We start from the raw sequence: 26686 nt of genomic DNA, 5'->3' as shown, positions 1-26686 counted from the left end.
CGTAATGACCCGCTTACATAACTTTCCTATACATACTTAAAAAAAACCCACAGTCATCCCTTTCATTTACATCAATCCATTTGTAGGATAAAATGGAATATTTTACATTAAATAATCGTGGACATGGCATAATCATTGATACCTGTCAACCAATGGGCCCCACTCCTCCATCCCATAAACGACTATCATATTAGTGTCAGTGATGGATACAAAGTTTAAACATGACATCATCGAGCCAAAAAAATATTAGTTTACTTTAGAATTGCTGTCCTATTTTGCCAATGAAATTGCTGCATGTAAAGGTATACATAATTGTTTTCTTTTTTTCAGCGATTGTCAACAGATTAACAGGCTTCCAATTAAGATTAAACGATAATGGTCAATGTAATGTAGAAACATTTCATGATTCCGTCGTTTGTTACAAGGATAATGAAACATGGGGTAGATACGAGTACCACTTAACATCATGTTACCATGCAACCAGACGTGGAGTTCTCTTCACGATTTATATTTATCAGTCCAAGGTCAGGCCAAATGCTTTCAATTAGAGAAGTGGTTGTATCAGCTTAAGATTTTTATACGTAGTGTACAATATCATAACATCATGTAACCAGCGTTGATATCTTTTCACGGTTAGTATTCATTAGTCCTTGGTTAGAAGAAATTATTTATCAGCTTTCAGATGTTTGAAATAATACGGAACCGTGCGACCGATATATCTTACGATTTATTATTCAACAGAATATTCAAGATGTATTCATGTAATTACGGAGCTGTTTCACTGACAATTTAAATTCATTGCAAAATGATAAATGCATATGTCGATTTGTGAAAGTACATGTGTAAAATTGTAACTGCAAGAAAATACATTTCTCAAATTGTAAAAGTTTGAACGTATGGGTAATTATGAGATTGTTTTGTAAATGTACATGTGCAAATTCTTACATACAAATTAGTGGGTTGAGTTGACCTCTTACTGAAATAACTGACTAATAAATAAAAGATTTGTGAAAATTTCCGAACCCAAAACATGAATAAAAAGGTTTCATCCCTAATGTTTTGGCCAAATTATGTGGCCGATTTGAATTACGAGTTACAATAATATGACAAATTTTCTATCTCTCCAAGTTCATTATTTCACTTAAATGTCACATTTTGAGATAACGCTGGTGCTGTCTGTAAATATCTAAAAAAAAAATCAATATAATGACATTTTTATGAATAACTGTAATCCTGGCTATTCAAAGACGAAGTTTCTACACGGCCAATATATTTACAGTCCTCATTAGTGAGGGTAGAACAGAATTTTTCATGGAATTGAAAGAAATCCTGTTAATATCGCAAAACTAATAAAATGGTATTTTTTGATGCCAGTGAGGTTCTTAGATGACAATCTAACAAATTTAAGGGTAAAATAAAGAGAAATACTTTTTATTCCTATAGTTTCTAAGATCTGGTCAGTCAAAGACGAAATCCCTACATAGCTATTTTTTCCGTCAACAGTAATGGCGGTGGGTTATATTTGTTTGATGGAATGGAATGAAACTTAATCACATGGTGACCTGTCATGTCATGCCTAACTGTGTTATTGGCAAGTCAAAGACGAAGCCCCTACATGGTCAATTTTATCACAGTCCAACGTAATAGGGGTGGGGCAGATTTTTTAATGGAATTGACAGAAAGCCAACCACACACCTTCGGACCTGTGAATATCGCAAAAATCCCAATAAAATGTTATTTTCATGCCTTTCAGAAAAAGAGACGAAGCCTCTACATGACCAAATTTAGAAAAATGGAATTGTGAATAGAATTTTTGAGTTTCTATTTACAGGTCTGAATTTTACGGAAGCATATTAGGGCCATTCACTTTTTTTGTTTTGAATTTTCAAGTTAGTAACTCGAATTTTCAAGTTAGTAACTCGAATTTTCAAGTTAGTAACTAGAATTTTCAAGTTAGTTACTTGAAGTTAGTATGTTGAATTTTCAAGCTAGTATGTTGAATTTTCAAGTTAGTATGTTGAATTTAGTAACTTGAATTTTCAAGTTAGTATGTTGAATTTTCAAGTTAGTATGTTGAATTTTCAAGTTAGTAACCTTGAATTTTCAAGTTAGTAACTTGAATTTTCAAGTTAGTATCTTGAATTTTCAAGTTAGTATCTTGAATTTTCAAGTAAGTATCTTGAATTTTCAAGTTAGTATCTTGAATTTTCAAGTTAGTATCTTGAATTTAGTAACTTGAATATTCAACATACTAACTTGAAATTCAAAAAAAAAAAAAAAAAAAAATGAATGGCCCTAATACGCTTCCGTAGAATTTAGCCTACCATCTTTATCTGAAAATGTGAAATTCTACTGATTTAGCAATAAAATTTATATTGTCATTGAAAGAACTCAATGGGTTTATGATGGTTGCAAATTACAAATTTGCACTGTATTACTGTATGATTAATATCTTGTGTGAATAAACCACGATGTGTGCTGGAAATCAATTATTATGTGTATAAATATTCTTAATCAATCGATAAAGCTTATTTCCAACTACCAGGTGTATTGCATAGTTTAGAATTGTGTTGTTTTAAGGAGCTTCAATTTGCTTCCAATGGGATATAAATGTAATTATGTTCTTCTAACTGAAGCACTGGCTGACTGAAAATAACAAGACTATAAACAAAACCCGATCATGTAACGACCAGGAATCGATATGAAACTGCGATGTTTGTTGCGATCAATACTAAGAAGTGCACTTGAAGACTCACAAAATTAAAATGACCCTTTTTGCTTATTTTAATTAAGCCTAATTTGATTATATTCTGCCCGAATAACATTAACTTTTAATTTAATTCTATATTTTGTATGCACCACATAGAATTACCTTAAATGTATTTAAAAATTGGCTAATTCAATGCTAAACTTAAAGTTGGTCGAGACGATGTTAGTTGGTGCATACAAAAACTAGAATTATCTTTAAATACATCTAACTAAATCTATTTAAGGTTTAAAATAATTCTATTCTTCTTAATTTGATTTTATATGGTGCATACGGGCCATTGTCTTGACAAATTTGTAGGTTGAAAATCATTTTTTAACTTTTCTTCCAACATATTTAGCCTACTCTCAACATGAGATCAGGGTCATCAGACACAAACTTGTTACATCCAGTAGCAACCTTAGGTAACATAAACAAAATTTAGCTTCTGAAACCTATTTTGATGCAGGTTGAAATTTTGGAGGTTGCAGAACATGTTTAGACGGCAACCTCTTTCAACTTTCTAAGTGCCTTTGTGTGATTACAAAAGGTTGAAGAAGAATGAAAGAAGAAAGTTACCCGTGGTAAGCCTACTTAATGTATTATTCATCTCGTTAAACTGTTTAAAGTTCTATTCCTCTTTTTTGTAAAACATTTTTAATATCAAAAGCGTTGTAAATTATACCTGAACATATTTTTAAAGTATGCTATTTATATATATATGTATCTATTTGATCCAACTGAATTTGTTTAAAGTAAAAAATGAGAATACTAATTATTGTTAGTTAAGCAGTTTGACATAGTTTTCGTGATCGGATTTATAATGACCTTATAACGTTATATTTAGTTGACATCTAAGGCAGGGGACATATATCTCTACAATTAGGTTTATTTTACTCAAATCCATACGGTAGTTTCCTAACAGCTTGGAAAATGCTTAACGAGCTTTAAAGGTTAAAAAATTAAACGACTGGTAACATTTCTATAGATTTTGATTTATAGTTTTCACAAATTTGAGGAAAAAAAAAAAGAAAAAACAAAGTGGAATGTCCCTTTAAAGCAGCTTTCATGGAATATTTAATCATGCCTACTTAAAATCACGCTAAGATTTAAACCATAGAATAGCTTCATAACGTTTAGATAGCAAGGAGATGAGTTCGCGAAACAAACCATGACTGGGTTATTATATTTTGAGGTTGAGAAAAGGAGATATAACTATAATATTCTAACTATATTTCTAGGTTCCATCATTTTTTGGAATATTTTTGAATGTCACCAGTTGTTCAATAATTACGTAGTAAATAAAAAATTTTATAATTTTTATCGTGAATATGTAGTTTTATCGCGAACACGGTGTATTTATTCCTGTTTTGATGACGAGGTATGCATTGCGGTTGCCTATCATGGATATCGACAGATGTGTTTTTTATTTGAATCATTTCCAGCTTGTAAAACCTCTACTACGGACATTGGTATGGTAACGTATATGTCTCCAGGTAAATCATTTTTGTACGCCCGCTTGAAGATCACAGTTGTCTTTTTTGTTTTGTGATTTTGTAGTAAAGAAAAGATGATACCTTCATATTGTCGTAATTTCTCATCGAGCTTAACTTTGAGTGTTACCTTCGAGGTGCCATCTCGTCTTATGTTCACTCTACGTGCTAAAATTTCATTATGCTCTCTGATAATGGTGAGCAGGAACTTTTTTCATTGACTTACAGCAGAACTCTACAGGCTGCATTTCATTTTTTTTTTTGCACACACAAAATGCCGACAACCATACACAAGTCGATGATATGTAGTAGTGATTTATTTTTTGAGACACAACGAATTAAAATTTTGTTCTCTTGAATATTGGCGGCGCACGCTATTTCAAACACGATATATTCCATTTCATTACATGTCAAAGTCATTATTGCACATGCGCCCAGTGGCGCGTTTACACTGCAATGCAATTTAGCCGTTACTTACCCCTTCGTGCGCGACTCGTCTCACTTGATACCAGCACGGTGCCAAGCCCTCTCAACCTGTTTACACTGTCGCTTTTCTGCTTTTAATCCGTTCGGATAATATGCAGGTGTCTAAACGCGGCTTAATACCTAAAAACGTGTTATGGTTCTTATGTACAGTTATCAGCCAAATGTGCATTTCCTACCATCAGTAGGGTCCTTCACCGGGAATATTTTAAAAAATATAAATGCCCTCCTACATATTTTTCTGAGAGCGGGGCCCCCTAAGAGGTGGCGGCCCTTGGTTCAACCAGTTCCTTTGGTAGTTGAGCCACTGCCTACCGGGACATGGAATGCGGTGTTAATGCACACAAATTAATAAGTTTTCGTATAAATTTTAGTTATTTATTTAGGCTAGGTGCGTGTATTTAATTCTCGAAATGTATGTGGTATAAGTTAGTTAAACCTTCCATTGTTCTAGTTAGAGTTGTGAGACCCTAACTGGAGTGGTTGCGTAAAGAAAGGCTAATAAGAATAATAGAAAGTTGATTTAATTTTAATTAGATTGTAAAAATGTTGAGAGCATGTACACATAGTTTGTCTCCACCATATCAAGTTTATTATCACTTTAATTAATTTTAAATACATTACCATATTGGTTGTTTACCTTTAAGGAAATTCCATTTGTTGTTTGTGTGTTGTAATAATGTTCATCCGCATTTAAAACGCATTTTATACTGCACGCAAAATTTACATGACCCCGGTTTATTTTTAATAGACTTACTAATAGTTTAGTCATTAGAATGCACAGACTAATAGAGGATCAGTTTTCTGGTATAGTGTCCTATACATATATATATATTTGTAGAACGATAGCTATATATTCTAATACAGAACAATCCATCTAAATTGAAATTGAAAGACACCAAAGCTAAAAAAAATTTTGGTTTCTGACTTATTTTAGATAAATTTGTTTACAACATCGCCTTAAATAAACCAGCCCTGATGAGCAGTGTATATCTGAATGAGAAAGGTTGCAAAGCTGTTGATGGTGATTTGAGTGGTCAAATTCACTCTAACGGCAAATCTCTGGAATGGTGGTGTGTTGACCTGGGGAAAATATACAACTTTACATCTATCGTCATTTATAACAATATGGGATACAGCTGTAGGTTTGTTTGTAGTTGGAATTAATCTGTATCTTGTTATCGATATGGGAAATAAACGCTACTTCATCATGTGATAAAACGTAATGACCCGCTTACATAAATTGCCTATAAATACTTAAAAACCCACAATCATTATCTGAAATGGTGGTGTGTTGACCTGGAGAAAATATACAAATTTACATCTATCGTCATTTTTAACACGAATTCGAATCATCACAGTATATACTTAAGAAATGAATGGGTATCTTTGTGCTACATCAATTATCATCATAAAGCAGTGCTTATTTTCCATAACGATTACAAAATCCATAATCATTTCTATTATTTACCTCTTTTCTTTTTTTTTTCTTTTTTTTTGACAAAAATGGAATATTTTATATTATTTAACGATGAAAACGTGCTGAAACCGTTATTGAGCATCATAATGGTATCAGCGATAGTGGGATTCAAAGTGTTAACATGGTACATTGCCATCACAGGGCCAAAAAGAGTTAATAGTACAAGGTAGTACAGTTCCATAATAATGTGTTCTGTTATTTAACATACAGTTTTATTCCAGTTCTCTTAAACGATGGTTAACACTTCAATGAAATTAAGGTATACATAATTGTTTTCTTTTTTTCAGCTCACGTCAACAGACTACGAGGTTTCAAATTAAGATTAGACGATAATGGTCAATGTAATGAGGAAACACTAAATAATTCCGTCGTTTGTTACAAGGATAAAGAAACATGGGGTAGATACGAGTACCACTTAACATCATGTAACCAACCAGACGTGGATTTCTCATCCCGATTTATATTCATCAATCCTAGATCACACGAAATTCTTTCAATTAGAGAAGTGGTTGTATCAGCTACAGATGTTTGAAATTAAAGGGAAACCGTGCGACAGATATATATTAGGAGTTATTATTCAACAGAATATTCAAGATGTATTAATTTAACCATGGCTGGTTTATGATGGCTGTGATGGCACACTCAATATACTTTTAACTGAAGCACTAGCTCAATGAAATAACAATTAATTATAGCATAGTTCATTGACTGAAGCACCAGCTGGCTGAAAATTCCAAGTAATAATAGCCTTATCACAGAAGTTCAAATTTTCAAACTTCATCTTATTTACCGGAAGAACCATCTGATTAGCCTTTATAAAACAAATTTGTTTAAATTATACTTGCGTTTTTATTGCTGTTCTAATTGCCTAATATATATCTAATATAAATTGCAACTTACTGACAGTTTTAGCAAAGTCGTTACCCTACAACCATAACTAAGCCCGATAATTCCTTAATCCATCCGATTGCGCCACGCCATCTATAGTCTATAGACCCCTGTAGTACAATTATTAAGCTCCTATATAAAAAGTCGTAGCACCTTCTACGACTCACCCGATCACACCACGTCTTCTCCGACGTAACCTCTTTTCAGCCGATTTTCGGGGTGTGTGATACTGGTACTAATGTCAAACCAATGGTATCTGAATTTTTGTAATGTCTGGCCACTCAGTAGTTTTTTTTATTAGTGTTACTAGGCCTTTCTATCTCTAGGAATTAGAATGGGAGACTTCAATTACCTGTGGTCACACTATATCTGCATACTTGCAGGAGCCGCGATATGCACACCTTATCATGTAAATCCCTAAATATTTCAAATGTTGTTGGGTGTCAGACAGACATCAATATTGGACAACATGGATATGTTATGATAGCTTGCCAAACTCGTAAAGGCAGGCAGGTTTGACTTTAAATCAAAATATTTGTCAGTAAATTAACAGTATATTGTACAGTATGAAAATTTCAACCTTCATTCAAACACTTCTTTTGGACTTTTTGGGACAATAAACCCGGCAATAATTGTGCCTTTCATCGTGTTTTAAAAATAGAATGCGTTTTCAAGAACGAAGGCAATAAATATTAGTTAGTTTAATAATGAAGATGTACGGTCAAAATTCTAAACATGTTCCAGGTAAATAATAATCTTGCTTTATTGTTTCGTCATTTTAATCTTAAACGATATAGGATGGATATAGTACTCATTTCATGAATAATAATGACTCATAATTTTTGATTATTATAGCATTTGTCGAAATCGTTTTATGATATATATTTACAATTCGCATTGCGATGCAGATGTATTTCTTACTGGAACAGTCTGTGTGGTTGAAATGGTCTGTGATCACAAGGATATTGTCATAACCACCTTTGCACTGTTCCACGCATACATAATCCATGCATATAAGTTCCATAGGATGGGTAGAGGTGATACTAACCAAAGGACAAGTGGATGGAGTCATTATGTTTTCTTCAATGTCAGTTATCATCCTAGGCCAATAAAATCGCTCTCTGGCTAAACTGGTGGATCTATCCCTGACAGGGTGTCCCACAGCATCATGGATTCCTTCCATGGCTTGTTACCTTTATGCTGTTGGTAAAACAAGTCTGAATTCATCCTTCATATCACTCACTGTACGCCTATACAGAGTTCCTGATTGAAGAACGAAACTTTCATACTCTCTGTTGAGTGCAGCTTCTTCTGGAAGATTGGGTGGATGCTGTGGTTTCTGGTTATGACTGATGTTAGTGATGACCGTATTCAACAGTTGGTCTTCCAGTTGCTTCTGTCGCCAATCTGTATCTTTGACTAAAGAAGTCATGATTGGTGAGTGATCAGGAACAATCTGTTGCGACATATTGACTGTATGAATGTATCCAGCTCTATATTCTTGATGGCTTGGATTTGATCCTGGTTAATTTCTGTGAAGATGGTACTCTGACTTGGTTGCTCTAACCAACTAAGAGAGTCAGCGTCAACATTCTTCCTTCCAGCTCGATATTTGATGGAAAATTTGTATCCTGACAAAGCAGCTAGCCAACGATGTCCTGTGGCATCTAACTTTGCGGTGATGAGGATATAAGTCAGGGGGGTTATTATCAGTGTACACTGTGAACTGGCTGTTGAAAAGATATTAATGGAATCGTCTATAATATCCCACGAAACCCGAGAAGCGTCTCAATTCATAGTTGGTCTTGGCCAGTTTTGTACCTTATCTGTGTTGCTGGGATCTGCCTCAACTCCTTCAGCGGACACTACATGTCCTAAATAGTTTACATTTTTCTGGAAGAAATGGCATTTCTTGGGTGACAGCTTCAATCCATGTTGTTTAACGACGATCAAATACCATGGACATTCTTTCTAAGTGTTCTTCATATGTTCGACTAAATATTATAAGGTCTTCTATAAATATTGTACAGATCTTCAAATTAAGATCACCTAAGCAATCCTCCATGAGACGTTCATATGTTGCCGGAGCGTTGGTTAATCCAAAGGGCATACGGTTGTACTCCAAGAACCCCAAAGGTCCGACCGTGAAGGCTGATTTAGGTTTGTCTTCCTCACGTATACCTCATGGTAATAACCACTTTTCATATCCAAAACTGAGAAAAATTGTGTCCCTGTCAGATGATCTAGCAATTCCTCAACCATTGGTACGCATCTCTGATGGTTGAGTTGACAGTAATCAATGAATTATCCTTCTTGCGTGCTAAAATCACAGGTGAAGCATATGGACTGCAGCTGCGCCTGATTATACCAGCGTCTAACAAGTCCTGTAGATGACGCTTGACCTCATCATACAGAGACGGTGGAATACTACGGTGAGGCTGTTTAATTGGTACGTTATCGGTCAGATTGATGTTATGCTGTACAAGAGTGATGTGTCCAATGTCATTGTCATGTTGCGAAAAAACAGACGACCATTTTTGTATGAATTCCTTTAAGTTGGTAAGTTGTTCAGGTGCTAAAGCAGTCTGGGAGAAATCAATTTCATCCATGAAGGTCTTAGAAGCCTTTGGTTCTTCTTGATTAGACGAAGGTGTCAAACTGTTGATAAAAGGCTCCCTTACTATGTCCACAGCAACAAGTTCACAAATCACAGATCGAGGGAAAATCCTCACTTTAGATAGGGACAAGTTACTTAGACGAACAATGACTAAAGTGTCAAAGTCTTCAGGATCAATCTCTAAGATTGTTGGTGTTATTTCCACATAGTTTGACAACTTGGAATCCGCAGAGCTCTGAAATAGGACCCTTTGCTTCCTTGGTAACACAAGATTGTGAATTTTTCCCTGTAAATAGATGGATTGGTTGCTATGTATGACTACTGACTTGTCTTCGTCAAACTTCACAAGTCCAACTTTACCTAGTAGTTGGTTTTCCTGGACTTTCATACACCGGAAGTTTAAGTTCCATGCTTCTGGAATATTAGATGTATGGCAGATGTCAGGAAAGACCAGAAAAATTCCTTCAAATTCCATGTTGTTGTTGAAACTGGGAATTGTAAGAGTGATATACACAGATCCTAGATACGGTAACTTATGTCAAGAAGCGCTTTCTATTTGAATTATTTCTCCAAGTGGGGACATTTTACAGTTGTCTGTTTCAAGATATTCTTTAAAAAATGAAAGGGATATAGTTGAAATAGTTGATCCTGTATCAAGAAGTGCTGAGCAGTAGTTTCCAGAATGTTGAATGATAGAAATGATGGAATGTCCTATGAGTTCAGTGGGACTAATAAGTTGTATGTCATCCGACTGTCCCTTGGCGGTGACATCTTTTAGTTTAAATGAGGTGGTCTGGATCGGTTGATGTCTTTCCTAACAGGCATACGTCACCCTCTCGCAATATACCCCTCCTGGCCACATTTGTACCACGGAGGAATGGGGCTTTCTTGAAATCCCGAATTTGGTAACTGTGGTGGTCGTCGACTGGTAGGTCCTGACTCAGATTTAGGCTTCTTCAGTTCTGCTAAATCAGATTTAAGCTCAACCATAGACTTGGTTAAGCTATAAACCATAGCCCTTAAATCATCGTCTGGCAGATTTGGTTGTTGCAGTTGGACTCTGGTCGTAATTTTCTTTGATGGTGGTTTATTATCTTGATTTTGTTGAAGATCTTACGCACCTCTACTAATAGAGAGTCAAAATTCACAATCCTATCAAATTTGTGAGCTGAACGGTCTTTGAGCTCCGATCTCAGACCACTCCAAAACTTGGTTCTCAAACGAGAATCGAATGAAGCCATATCTACTCCACCCACTAACTGTGCTTTGGCTAACAAGTCCTCTAATCTGCAAGCCCAATGCGATACTGTTTCTTCTGATACTTGGTTTGCAGAGTAAAACTTTGACAGCAAGCTTTGACCTTCCTCTAACAACCCAAATCTGGTTGACAGTTTCTGAATCAAGTTCTGAGGCACTGTGCCCAAGACGCATAGCTACTCTAGCTACTTCTCCCTTTAGTGATTTGGTCACTGCTAATTTGATGGTATCCTGGCTATATCTCCGATCTTGAATCAGAGTTAAAACCTCGAATTTCCACAGATCAAATGAGGTGTCTCCTTTTGCAGTAGGGTCTCCAGAAAATGTTGATATCCTTGGCATGTTTGGTGTTGATGTATTGAAAGTGGTTGAGTTAATAAAGAGTGTTGTTGGTCAAGGGGTACATGGACTTGAGGTTCCCGTTCATCAAACACGGGTACTGAGGGTTTTATAATCGGTGCAGTCTCTGTCGGTGTTGAGGGTGGTTTCCTACCAGTACATTGTAGTTACTTGTGCATCCAATCTATAAAATCTTTGGTGGAGTCCATGTCTGGTTTAACTTCGAGTTTACTAAAAACGTCTCGTAGTCTCCCTTCATCTGATGATGATAAACTAAATGTTTTCGGTCTTGCCCCGCTTCCAAATGCAGAAGCCTGGTCCTGCTTTTCATCCTTGTCACTCATATTGATCTATCATCCAAGATACTGGTTAATGAATACACAAGGATTGAAATCCAAAAGTTGAAAATTCACTATATTACAGGACAACTGCAAAACAAAATAATAGTTACACTATGTGTAACACCGTTGTTTCAGACCTAAAAGAAAGTCACCATCTAGTATGAAAAATAAGGGAAATGAAATAATCACAAACACCGCCACACTAAAAAAATAAAAACGCAAGTAACCGGACGGTTGAATGTAAAAACAATCAACTATGAGATACAACACGCAACGCAAACGTGGAATAAATGAACGCAGACGGGTTAATATATATCGACATACGGTATACAAACGCCGCAAAAGATTAATTATTTGTTCCTAAAGGTACAACACAATATTACATACATGAATAACCAAGTAAGTGTAAAGAATTAGTATGCAGTGAAAAATAATGTATATTGTATAATTATGGATTCATGAGTTGATAATGAAAGGATATACTGACAACAGGATAGAGCAAAGAATAAAGAAAACCCAAAGATAGAAGAGAGAAGAATACGAAATGAACCTGAAGAAAAGTCTCCAATGCCAACTGTCAAGCAAAGGTATAATGACAAAACTTATCAGCAATAAACATTTACTATGTGACATAACCACTTTAACACCATAAGACTTCTATAGCAGAAACCAAATACTAACACAAAGTAATAATTAAACAAAGTAATAATTAAATAAAGTAATAATTAGATAAAGTAATAATGATCTAAATTGAAACAATTTAATTCATGGAATTCAGAAAACCCCCTCAAAAAATAGTTAAAGTCCAAATAATCTACACTATGAAGTTAATTTAGACGTGTCAACTGACAACAGCAATTTATTTATTAAGAATTTACCCAATGTTTAAGATTCACACTGGAAATAAAGAAATGCCAAGGTCATACAATGATAACAATTTACTAGGGAGAGTACTCTTCCAGTAATTAAATTTACAAAGGTAACAAAAGAACGACTGAAATAAATTTCAAAACCTGAAATAAAAATTATTATTAGACTAATCACAATCTAAAAGATTTATGTGAATAAATTATCAACTTGAAAAATAACAAAACAGTAGGCCTACAATCAATAATGTTATATGATAATAATATACCTTTGACTAATAATACTTATAAAGAGGATGCAATACTATCTGTAAACTATACACACACACAAAATTCATATTACCAAATCATTGTTTGTGCACAAATTGTTTATTGTTGCTGTACAGCACGCGTTTTCACAAATCGTCGACAACAGGAACAGTTGGAGATGCAGGTTGGTGGCACCAGTATAAATTATGACGCCATCAAATAGTATCTCCTACTGTCCCTTGTCGGGCTCCAATGTTGTAGGGTTAGACGTAGATGATGTAATAAGCTACGCTGGATTCGATTTTTATAAACTTTATTAAACATCGAAATATAACAAAACCCTTGAAAGTACAATAAATATAATTACATACAACAATCAGAATAATTAAAATAACATTACAACAATGCTAATTCTTAAAAATACAAATTATGTTCTTAATACCACTTAAATCGTACTTGCTTAATATAAATAATGAAATATTAAATATGAAGTAACAATATACAAAATAAATACCAAAAAGTTGGTGGTTTAAAGTATCTACACAACTGGCAGGTAAGACGAAATATCTTAAAACTAAAAGAACCAATAACGTTATTAAAAACTATATTTATACTCTATTTGTGAATTAATTAAAATACTTCTATTATAATAACAATTACCACAACTGAACTGAAATACATGTATACTGGAACTATATGGAATAACTTTAAGAATTAAAAATGGCTGCCATACACTTTGCTTACATAAACCATTACCTAACTTACAGACCCTTACAAAAGCAGTAGATTATTCAGAATATATAAAATAAAACATACCTTTAATAAAGACTGATCTAATGTCTAACTATATCCATAATCAATAAGCAATCCATGAAATATAAATGGCAAAACTGAATCTTTGAAATAGAAATTCCCGCCAAAACCATATGAAATCTAGAAGCACTGAAACAGTCCTTTCACTTTGAAAACTTAAGGCTTAATGAATAAATTGATAGGAAAAGTTAGAATGCTCAGGGTGTTGATATCATATTTGTTAGGAGAGCAAAAGCTCATCAATGCATAAGATATAGAAGAAAAATAGAATAGGGTGAACAGATTTGAGTTGATTGTTAGTATTTGTGACTATGTGTTCAGTGTGTACTTTTGTTAAACATTAAAGCTGTGCTGAAACATAAACTTATAAACAAATATACATTTTAAATGTTACCCCTTTGTTACAATTGTACCCTCCAAAGCAGTGCTTCTCAACCTCAGTGATATCATTCCTCCCGTAAGAGTTCTTCTCAATCTATTCCTCCCCAAAATAAATTAGTCATTATGAAAAGTATTTTAATCGAAAAATTTAGTCAACGATCAACCAACCATAAATGGACATGAGATCATAATTTTCACAATTTTTTGCATGTCTGGGGTGAATGGCGTCAATTTCAATTCATTCGTAGATCACCTCACACAAATATCTTTAACGAACCAAGTTTCTTTGTGAGTACATCATTAACCATTCTTAAAATATAGATGTGACCATACTCTTTGATCTCGGCGTACCTTTATCCATCATAATGGTACTGACAAACGGTCATGAGTCCAATATTGACATCAATAATGGACTCTAAATATTGGACTCATGGTCCTTTGCCAGGTAAGTGTGAAATTATTTTGTAAATGTGTTTACGATTGACTTGGCTTCAAATAGTTTGTGAACACTAGTTGTAATAATTAATCTAAGATTTATTCTTAGAATTAGAATATTATTCTTATTGTGTCAGATTTATAAATCTGGCAATAATAGTATGTAACTCGAACAGGTATATTTTGTTTATTTTCCTAACCGGACATTTTGAAAAGACTGCCTGTATTGTGAGGCATGTGTTTGGATCTGATGTGACCTGTAATATAGCACGTGTCTGAGTAGATGTATTTGTTTGTGAACTATATTTTGGTTGGTTTATGGTCGAAAGTTTGTCAATACGTCTAATAATGACGTAGTACTCGGACCTACGGTCCATTTAAACCCCTGTGTTATTCTTTTATCCGGATCATTTTGTGTTGAGAAGATGCGCAACGAATTGCTTTTTCATTTCATATGCCGAAACCATAGCTTGGAACGAGCTTCAAGCCTTTCCTGAGCTAACCCTAATTGATTTTCCAAAACTAGGGTTAACTAGGGTTAAGCCTTTCTAACCCTAGGTCTCGACGGCCCAGTGGGTTGCGCACATGCCTGGCAATACTTTGTAAACTTAAAATGGTAGAAGAGACGCTGTACATACTTAGTTTGGACAGCAACGTGTAAACATCGTAACATGTTCTCTCTAGAATTCACTCAAGCGTGTTGAGCTACACTAAGGATTATTCACTTTGACTGTTGGATAGTATATTGATAGTGAACTTTATATTGGATTTCGATTGTACCTGTGTGGGGTTTTGTCCCCCTAGCCCTGGAATATGGGTTCGAGGAAGTACCTGAAAGAATGTGTTGTCAAGATAAATATGTTGATGTTGAGAGGATTAAGTTGCGAGAGATAATAGATGGATTAGAGGATGTAATTGGTATCGGTAATGTTTTTGTTGTGATTACGAGAAAGCCTGGTATGCTTGAGGTAACAGTTAATAATAAAGCTAGTGCAGAGAAGCTGAGTGAAGGATTGTCAAATTGAATGTAAAATCCCATATTCTCTCTACACAGTGGTATCCTTTATGGACATTCCCTCCTATATTGAAGACACTGCTCTTTTAGACAAGCTGAAATTCTTTAATATCGAAATCGAAGGAGAACTTATAAGCCACTATCATGATAAATTTAGAACTATTGAAAATGGCACGAGACACGTTAGGTGTATTTTTCCACCTGGTCTGAAATCCATTCCCTTGGCCGTAAAACTAGAAACGATCAATGGACTCATAAATTTTCGTGTGCTACATAATAATCAAACCAAGGTATGCAATAAATGGTACTCTGAATCGTATATGATTGCTGAGTACCCGAAAGTTGTATGTAGGAGGTGTAACCAGATGGGCCATATGGGGAATAAATGTCAATATAAACTTTGTAACATCTGTAAAAATTTGAAAATAGAGTGCGTGTGTTCGGACTATTTTGAAGATGATATCAATAGCACAGTAAATGAACTCTCATCAGAAAACCCAAGCCTTTCTAACCCTAGGTCTCGGTGGCCCACTGGGTTGAGCATTTGCTTGGCAACGTTGGGGTCCCGGGTTCGAGTCTCTGTCGAAGATTTTTCAAAAATTCACTTTTTACTCAGTCTAACAGCGTCTCTTCTACCTTTTTTAAGAATACCAAAGTGGTCTGTGATAGGCTGGCATGGGCTAGCCAGAGCTAAAAGCAAATCGTCCGATTTTAACCCCTTTGGGGCCACTGGGGAAACAATTGTTCCGGGCCCATTTAAACCCCTGTGTTATTCTTTTATCCGGTTGAAATCTTCTTTCTCTCTCCCTTATGGGTTTTTGCATGCCTATTATTGAGTAATGTTCGGTCTAGATTTGGAAATTGATGTCTGAAATTGCATTATCTTTATGATTTGGTGAGATGATTCTAAAAACAGTCGTTTTGTGAACTGCCAAACTCTAGCGAATGAGTATAACCGGCAGTAATCTACTTTCAATTCGACAAGCTCCGGATGTTGATATAATGTAGGCTAGTGGTTCAATTTGGCTAGCTCAAGATTTTCATGGTCATGTTAATAACGCAGAAATTGGTTGTAGTCTATGTCCTTTTGTTGAACGCGAAGTCGACAAGCTTTCGACCCTTAACCTATGCTGAACGGACATTTCACCAAATATGTGAAATGGCAGCAGTAAATTACTGACTACCCCCTCCTTTACCAGCATCCCCCCCCCCCACCCTGGCGATAATTTTTCTTCTGGTCTTCCAATTTCTCCCTGTATAGAAGTACTGCTCAAAAGTATTTACGGGATAATAATTGAACGCGTTTTAAGGGCAACAACTCCTATTTGATATTTTTCAATTTTCTTTTCAAAAGGGTTTTCCTGTGGGTGATTCAAACCACTCACACGAAGTTTTGCCAACATCCATCAAGAATTGTGTCTTCAAGGGTGTTTAGCATATGTAAATCAGTATCTTTAACTCTTTTTGTTTGCGCTCTCAAAATTGTTAAAGCACTTCTCCATTTGACGCTTACGCATTGATTTGAAAATTACAATGCGATAATAGAGTAATCCATTCTCATTACTGACAACAAATTCAGACCGATCAGACACCCCGCGATCGAAAGTGATCGGGGTGCGATGCAGCAATAGAGGCATGATTTTAGCGATTGATTTAATATGTGAGTAACGCGTGTTTGTCTGATTGCCACAATTCGTGTAGGTTTCATGCTTTAGCTATGCTCGGAAATTGATCTGTTCGCTGATGTTTGCTCTCATTTTGTAAGCTATGTCGGTTTTTTGTATCGATGTAGTAAATAAAGTATTTAATATTTTTTAAAGATCTGTTTGATGTATTGTTTATTATGTAATCTACATGAAATACATGTCTCTAATTAAGGCAGACACCAAGTCTTGTTTGTAAGTACAGAATCCTCTTGGTTTGGTAATGCATTCCAAGGGTGAAAATGTAGTTTATATTTCGGATGTCATTTTGAATTTGGCGTGTAGATTATACACATTACATAAATTAGATTCTTGCATTCATACATTTAACCATATCATTTATAATTATAACATGTATAAGATCACATCATTAGTGTTCGAAGGCCATTTTAGACGGCCTGCCATCATTGATTTCATACTCCTAATAATGTTCAGTAAAATTGACAACTTAATGTTTTTTTTAAGGCTTATGATACCTTTTTACAAAATAAATTGAGTTTTTGATTTTAACAAAAACGTACATGTGAGTCACAATATTATCCTCTCCCTCTAAATCTCTTCAAATCGACAATTTGGAAAACCATAAAATATACAGAACCGATAGCTTTACGAAAATATTATTGACGATAAATCTTGTAGTAATTATATTCATATAATATGTTATTCCTTGGTTATAATAACTTGTCATTCACAACTATATCTCTCAGCGATTTCTTTTTTTGATAAGCGCAAAAACATGTAGAAATACTACGCTTACGCAAATCCGTGGTAGTGGAATAGCTCAGTCGATATATTGAGTGGAATTATCGTCGGCTGAGTGAACTTCATACTAATACCTTGACTGCAATAGTGACCTGTCTTGCTTGTCAAGGTGTAAGTTAATAGTTTGACATTGTGAAGATGGCAATAACAGGACTCAAAGGGAATACCCACTGATGTGACCTGTTTTTTTTTAACAGATGTATCTTACCATGTATTTTAAGCAGATATTGGAAATAAATGTGAAAACACTGAAAAGGTATACTACGTAATACTTTGACATTGTGACGTTGGCAATAACATGACTCACCGGGAATAGCTAAGGAAGTGACTGGATACTGATGTTCGTTACCATTTAATTTAAAGAGCTAAAAAAAAATTAATATTTTAATTGTCACCAATATATATACTTCACAATACACAAAATAAACCATAATATACAATTTACACTTCTATATAAGCTTATTTTTATTGCGAATATGATAAGATAATTAATTTAAATTAACTCCGGAGAATATCAGATCCCTCGCTTAAGACGTCCATCAATCGGGTTAAAATATAAAACCTCGGGCTATTTGAGGTTGTCACATGGGATCTGACCTGTAGGGTTTTTTTCTTGGTATGCATGCTCTCCCACGAAAATACGAAAGTACACACGTGTATTTATATTTGAGTCTATCGATATAAGGTATTAATCACATATGCTTCATTTATATAAATTTTTACCTGCAAAGTCAATATTGCCCTACTTTGACTGGTTTCGAAATAAATCCTTGTCAGTGCCGCACATCGAGTGCGAGAGGACCTAGGACAAAAATGGGCCAATAAGACATTAATTTTTCAGATCAAGAAATCCGAAACGAAGATGATATTGTACAATTTACACATAGTAAGCAATACGGACTGTACAGAAATAAGAGATCAAGTTCACACATTCAGTCACAGAGAAACAAATAGAGCAGGAATATAAATCATGACACCGATATTATTTTTCTAGCAGAGAGATCAAACGAGGGATCAGTAACACACTAGGGATCAATAATAACACTAGGGATCAGTAATAACGTGAGTATTGAAGAAGTTGTATCTTGTCACATTTTGATATAGTTATCCAGGGTTTTTCTTGTTGTTTTTTTAAGCAGGACAGGTGTTTGCTTCAATTAGCCTTAACTATGAAAATATTGCTTTCATAAGGTGCAACAAGAACAACTCAAAATTAACTTTTCTGGTAATAATTAATTTGTAGAGGTTTCCGCCAAGGTTAGTAACTGAGAATCTAAACCTCGTATTTGAAATGAAGCAATTAGATAGATGAATTTTCGTTTAAAGGTGAAAACCTATACCGCTATAAACTCCCTAATAGATAAGTGCGTATTTGGTCTTACACTTACAAATATAAATCTCGAAGAGAAAACTGATTGATAATTGCATGATGTTATTTTGTACGTCTTCTGTGCATATTGTATGTTGTCTTTGTAGCACAGTCTGGCTTCATGAAACGTCTCGTAGTCACATTGTCCGGTATTACTGAATCGTAACTGGAAACCATTGAATCTTTCCATCACACCTGAAAAATGAATAAGATTTTTCACAATGTTCCTATACTTGGTCTGATAGATTTAATTAAGTCTGCTGATAACTTAATTCGCAACTCTAAGCGAGATTGTAGCAAAATGTATTTATATGGGCGAATATTGACGTGGCCATTAGCTTTTGAACGCAAGTCACCGTTTTTGTAAAAAATTGTCTATATTTTTGTGTATGAGAGTAATTTCACATTTTCTCAGGGTAGAATTCGATAAATATTTCCTCAGTTATAGTCCTTGATATATCTAAAATGTTTAAATAGGCTTGTGAATGAAATAAGGCATACATTTTTGTCATATTTTGTATGTTGGTTTTACAAGATTATACACGAGTTCGATGTGCATAATATTCGAGATGTATTTCCTGAGTTACACCTCTCGATACACTGAAATTATTACGAAATCAATATGCACTAGTCTGTAGGATCTGATGCTTACCCGTATTTACCTATACTTGGTCTGATAGATTTAGTTTAGACTGCTGATAAATTACTTCACACCTCATAGCGAGATGGTAGGAAACTCCATAAAATAAGCTTTGAAGAATTGTTGGGTGAACGTATGTCAGTTCGTCCGTCCTTCCGTCTACAATTGACTTGTGAAAGCAATGGATGTCACGGTTTTTAGAAAGATGTTGTTATAATAATCATTATTAAATAAAAATAATATTTAAGATTATGTTCAAATTTTCTTGGATAAGTATGAACCAGGGGTATGATTTGACAAATATTTTCCCAGTTACAGTTCTCGATAAACTTAAAACAATTAAAATAGGCATGTGAATGAAATAAGCCCTATATTCATTGTCAGATTTTCTGTGTAGACCTATATCAACGTGTTTGAATTTGCGTAGGATTAGAGATATATTTCCTTAGTTACAGCTCTCAATATTCTGAAATTATTAAGAAAGAAGTGGGTGTATCTTTCCAAAAGCCTCTGGTTAGCTATTTGCAAATCAATATTCACTGTAGGATCTGATGCTACCCTTATCGAGTTTAGTAAGTGAGTCATCGCAGTTTTATATTGTGGCCCATGTTCCTTTTGCATAGATACGATATTATCCACAGGATATTGATAATATACTTCTGTTGCTAATGAACATGTTTGTGGCCATGAACTCGCATCTTACAAAACTCCTTCCTTAACCTATGTTTTAAGTGAGAAAAATTATGAATTGGCGTGCGCTTATCAAACAGGAAATACAGAGACATTTAGACCTACTTCAAGCCAATGGGACATCTACACATTTTTAGCAGCCATCTTGAAAAAAAAACGCCATCTCGTATTTTGAATTAGCCAATCGTGCAGATTTGATCAAAATTATTTAGAGAACAGCTAAGTTTTATTGCTTGTACCTTCATTTTCACGATTCCTTTTAAAAAGCCCCACTATTGTTATCAAGATGTAAGATAAGTTTTCAGGATGTGAATTGACAGTGGCGAAATATTGAAAACTGTATTTTCTGATACTTACTAGGATATTGTGAATAAGCGTTATATATCTCGATGTAATATAAATTGAATACTTGCTCGAGATCAACACACCACCATTCTAATTTAGAATTTTTGGTGTTGATTTGACTTGTGAGGATACCATCAACAGCACAACAAGAACAGGGTATTCCATAATACGTACTGCTGATATTACTGGGTTTATTCAAAGCAATATTTTTAATAAATGTGTCTGAAAATAAAAACAACAAGAATGTGATTAGTTGAATATAATCGATCCATTCATTCATTGGTGAATTAGCATTTCTATTTGATGAGATGCTTCACCTTGTTTAGGTTCGAAAACAACTCGTTTTCTACTTTGATATTCTTGAAACCCCCAGCTTAACTTACCTTCTAGAAAAAACGTATTTACACCAACATCAACTGAAGAATTATAACAAAATGGAATTTTGTCATATAAGTAACACATTTTTCGCAATTCATGATAAGCCAATCCAACACATCTTTCATTGAAAAAACAAGAACTTGTACATGATAGTTGGTCAGCAGCCGTAGTTGTCTGGTAATACCCCGATAAAAGTTTATCTTTTGTATAAGATTTGAACATTTTCGTAGTAATTTCACAAGTTTTACATGTATTCAATAACATTAGTAACTTCAATAATATCACCAACATTTTAATTCTCTGAGTTTTTTTAATAGAAAGAAAAGGCTTCTTCACTGCGATATCAAAAACCACAATATGAATTTGAAGGAAATTAAAACTGCGAAAGAACGTCGTGTTATTGAGTAACCAATGCCGTTACTAATACCTAATAAGACTTAGCATTTAGGCATAACAGAAATGTGAAAATAATTGTTGTTAATTCAATTTTTATTATGAATTATTTTAAATTGATAAATGTATCCCTGAGAGGGGGATTTCGTAATATACAAGTGTGTTATTATATGATAATGCATATCCGCAGTATGCATACCTGGGTGAGTTTAAGACCATTAAGTCTAAATATATAACTAATGATTCGGAAATTGCTATGTAAGTGCATAAGATCCTTTACCCTTAAAATTCCTTTATTAATTGTTTCAGATTTAAACTTGAAATTAACATCTTCGATCTTGAGATCAAATACAGAAATTTTACATTTCCCAACAATCATTTTCGCGACGACAAAATACATCTATATTTTTAATACACCGTCAGTGATATAAAAAAAAAACATTTCACTAGAAATGGCTAGAAAATTTCTTCATGAATTGTTAAATGTCGCATTTTTCTAAAATATGACAATGTATCAACAAAACCAAGTTTCGCATCGATAGCTCTACGGGAGAGGGAGGGGGTGAAACATCAACAGTGCCAAACTCAGGTTGTTATTGACGTCCGTTCAAGGAGTTAGCATTCCGATCGAATCTGACGATGAATTAGTCACTGGGTTTATTCGCTTCAGAAACATTTAAATACCTTTTGAATTTCGACTCCCTCGTAAATTTTCCTTTCCTTCGAGGAGGCTATTTCCTTTCCTTCGAGGAGTCAAAGCATTCCCCATTAGGCCGCCATTACGGAGGATGTAGAATCAGACGCGAATATGGGGACACCCACTGTGTGATAAATCTCGCGACACACATGCGAAATCAGATGCGCACGAACAATTCGATGCAACCTCCCTAATGTAGAATTAGTCATCTTGCCAAATATACAACAAAGATGCATAAATATATTCTTTAAATTATTGAAATTCTTACGACTCAAATCCTAACTTCATCTGTTATTATCCCATATCAGTGCTGATTCCATAATCGCCATGTCAGAATGTACACAGTTTTCTCCTTTAAATGATATGTGACACGAATGGCTTAAAAACAATATCTGAAATCATTAAATTGGTAATTTTAGAAAAAAATTAAAACAAACAATATTTTTTCAATTGAAAGGATTAATTTGATTGACAGGTAAGTGATAAAGACAGGGATGATATTATAACAGTTGATTTGACCCTTTCACTCTAGTCATGGTCCAACAACACAGAGGTTATCAGTATGGCCACAGATTATGACATATAATTATGAAATCTCTTAACCCTAATAAATTTTTGTAAAAGTTTGGCGTTCAGATTTAAAAAAATACCTCTTTAATGTTTTTTTCTATCTGAATAAAGGGGAATAATAATGTCTAATACTTGTGAAATATGCACGTGTTTCAACAGGAGAGTATCTCTTATGCTGAGTTCCCATAGAAGTATACTTTTTGGGTATACGGTGCACGTTTTGCACGTATACCTAAAATCGAACAAGGTAATTTCATAATACCTGGTCACGTAAGAGGACACTAATCGAAAACGAAGTATGCCTGCGTATAGTAGGGTATAGTGTAGTATAGTGAGAATCGTGCTTGTTCGATTTTCAAGCAGTGTATACAGCCACTTGCGAATGTGGCAACTGCAATTTGTAAATACAAGCTTTTGATATTTGCCCATTTATAATCTTTTGGTAAATTAGAAAACCGGTGTCATTTTAATTGCAATTTCATAGCTCATACCTTCATATGTACATGTTATACATTGTACTGCACTGTACTATCAACCAAGAAATTCTGTTTGACAGGTAGGCAACGATGGAAGATTACAAATACACAGTCATTGAAAAAGTAAGACAGATGCCCCTGTTGTGGGATCCAGAAAATGATGATTACAAAAACAAGGAAACAAGTGAAATAAATTCACCCAAGAAAGGTAAATTTTCAATTTTTATTAATCAACTTGGTCGTGGGAAAGGACATTTCTGAAAACATGCTGATGTTGCCATTCCCCACTCCCCTACGGGTCACAGAAAAAGTCTTTGACAGCCTCTCTCAGTCCAACTGCATCTTCAACAAACCTAGTACCATGAAGCGGTTGCAGATGGATAAAACCATCTCCTGGATTATAAAATGATTCACACTTGACAGATGATGTGCGATCTATCAAGTGCCCATCCCGTCTTCGGATATAGTTGTGAAGAACCGTGGCTGCATTTGTAATTACAATTGGTTTGTCCAGTAGAAGGCGCATCGGGCGTTGGAAAACTTCAAATTTTTTTACAAAAATGCCAAAAGTGCATTCGACCGAACGCCTGGCTCTGCAATGTCTATAGTTATAAATAAGTCTGTCCTCATTCATGGTACGGGCTGCAAAAGGGCGCATCAAGTAAGTTTTCAGGGGAAACGCTTCATCACCGACAATCATGAACGGAATCTGTTCATTTGATGTGTTAACATCCGCATGTAGTTGAAAAAAATCTTCTCATCAGAATGATCTATCGGGTTCTGAAACGTTCTGTGAAACTCCCCAAGCACTTGTCGCATTCTGAAGTATAACGTATAGCGTATACTTCTATGTGCACTCAGCCCTATGAACCTAAATTAGCAGAGGGTATAACTTGTAGAGTACACTTTCCCATCAAAATTTGCAAACCGTTTCTTAAAAAGACTGTCAGTGGCTCGTCTAGGTTGGTGGGGACCCTATCACAAGATTGTAACAATACACTCTTTTGCATTCTAAGACCCCTCTGTACGTCAATTTAATGGATTTTAATGAAATATTTAAAGATTTTCCGTCTAGTATATACGAATACCAGTCAGAATGTAAACTCGTCGACAACATTTTTTCGGAGAATTCGTCAACAGATGTTAACTCATCGACAATATTTGATAGGAGAACTCATATGGTCAAATTCCTCTCAGACTAAGTCTGATTATCTACGTGTTTTTTTATTTTTAGTCAATTGAAGAATTTAGAGGTTTAGCGTGATGCGGTAAAAATTAGTTCTATTATTTTTTGCAAATTGAGAATATTGAGGTGACATTTCTGGAGTATTATATATACTTGATTTATTTATCACATACCCGAAAGTTTTAATTTCTGGTTAAAAGCACCTGAGTTAAAAGCAAACAGGCTTTCAAAAGTTTCCCGTACGTCCACAGTTCTAATTCATATTGTTCACATAACAGAACCTTTAAAAATTTAGGGGACGGGCGTGGCACATTTGGGTTAGAGTCACATTTACTTTATATAATTGCAATTTGTCATAACTCGCAAATTATGCATTTGTCAGCCATAGAATGAAGCATAAAAATATATCATAAGTTCTGCCAAATTGGTCATTTTTGGCTTTTTACTTTCAAAAAGGAATAGGTTTTATAATTTACTAAATATTTATTTTTGACTTTTTAGCATGGATTACCATTCATACTTTGAGTGCAAACTTCTTCTGATGGTGTACAAGTGTACAAATGCTTATGCTTATTAATTTTGCTCCAAAATATCTACCAGATCTCTTATCTTTAGATATCAATCTGTATTGTACAAGATCTACTACGTGTCTATAAACCTTAGTCAACAACAAAATATAAAACAATTGCGGATAGGTCATTTAGTGTAGTAGGGCTACGGCTGTAAATCTGTTGATGCTATTAAGAGAAAGCTCTTTTTTAGAAGAACCTTTACGATGTGTGTGTTTGTTCATAGACATTGACCATAATGAAGCTTTATCTGTGTTTTTAAAGCGCCATTTAATGATCATGTTAGAGCAGTAATGAGCGCAAAGTTCAATAATCTTAATCATAATCTTTGATGTATGACATCTACTACCGGTTTTACAAGCGGTCAAAAACAGTAATTTTCAAATATCATTTCGAAAAAGTGGTTGCCCAGCAAGATAAGCCCATAAAATTTCAGTATATCACGGGTGGTCGTTAATACGTGTAAAATCGTACCAAAAAAAAACTTTTCCATGATATTGTTGCAAAAATTCGAAAAATTCTATGTATAGCTTATCTTGTTGAATGAGCAAAGACGACAGAACAAAAATTACAATAGCAATCATTATTAAGGTTACGTAATTATATCTTTTTTTTTAAAGTTTGTGTTACATTTTAGCAAGCATTGATAGAATCATTGGTTTCGAGTTGAGTTACACCGGATAATGTTATTTAACGGAACAACACTATGTTACAAAGATACTGCACTTGACGCTTATAATATATCATGTAACTAACCAGTTTCTCTGAATTATATTCAATAATCCATTATTCAATCAATCCGAGATCCAGTAAAGCTTTGCATTTTAGAGAGATTGCGGTATTTGGTCAAATTGCATAAAAATGCAAATAGCAACTGGTCCTACCTTTAATATTGTAATTACATACTCATCCTAACCGTAAAACAAACCCCGAAATATTTGGCCGAATATCAATCATAAGTGATAAAAGTGATGTATAATGATAAAATCTTTATTAGAAATCCAGTTAAATACTATATAAATGATACAAAACTACAATATGAATGTATTTAGGATGAAACTAGATCATCATAGATATCTTCATTGAGTGGCATTTAGTAATTGATGATATTAACACGAACACAATTATATGGATAACAATTACTTTAATAAATAACTTGCGACGTTTCGACGATGATTCTTTCGTCTTTATCAAGCAATGGTACAAAATAACAAGGCATTCAGGATATATAGTGTGGGGCAACAATGACAAGGATTAAAACAATAGGAATACATTAATCAATTATGTAGGGGTAATCACAAGGGTGTGTGATTAGAGAAACCATTAAAGGGATGTAGTAAATTACATCTTGATTATAATGGTGGGGTGGTGGTGATTATAATCGTACAATGTGATGATAAATAAAACATAAAAAACTTGACTAGTAAGATGCCGGTGACAATCTAAATACAAAATTTGGGGTGGGGTTATTTAATTAAAGGGTCATAGGCATGTGATAAATAAAC

The 26686-nt window shown here is 34.4% G+C and overlaps 2 protein-coding genes across 2 annotated transcripts; one reads left to right on the top strand and one right to left on the bottom strand.

Moving 5' to 3' along the window:
• Nucleotides 1–3119: 3119 nt before the first annotated feature.
• Nucleotides 3120–6734, top strand: LOTGIDRAFT_158862 (hypothetical protein; the record flags this gene model as incomplete). The annotated part of the gene is made up of 4 exons (XM_009052282.1): nt 3120–3171; nt 3988–4242; nt 5660–5863; nt 6490–6734. The coding sequence occupies 4 exons, from the start codon at nt 3120–3122 to the stop codon at nt 6732–6734; spliced, it is 756 nt and encodes a 251-aa protein (XP_009050530.1).
• Nucleotides 6735–12529: 5795 nt separating this feature from the next.
• Nucleotides 12530–22452, bottom strand: LOTGIDRAFT_158861 (hypothetical protein; the record flags this gene model as incomplete). The annotated part of the gene is made up of 6 exons (XM_009052281.1): nt 12530–12657; nt 18176–18233; nt 19257–19432; nt 20925–21134; nt 21296–21328; nt 22368–22452. 6 exons carry the CDS (start codon nt 22450–22452, stop codon nt 12530–12532), a joined length of 690 nt encoding a protein of 229 aa, XP_009050529.1.
• Nucleotides 22453–26686: the final 4234 nt, after the last annotated feature.

The sequence above is a fragment of the Lottia gigantea genome (genome assembly GCF_000327385.1).
Source record: "Lottia gigantea unplaced genomic scaffold LOTGIsca_18, whole genome shotgun sequence".
Classification (NCBI taxonomy): Eukaryota; Metazoa; Mollusca; class Gastropoda; family Lottiidae; genus Lottia; species Lottia gigantea.
This window is presented reverse-complemented; position numbering and strand designations above follow the sequence as displayed.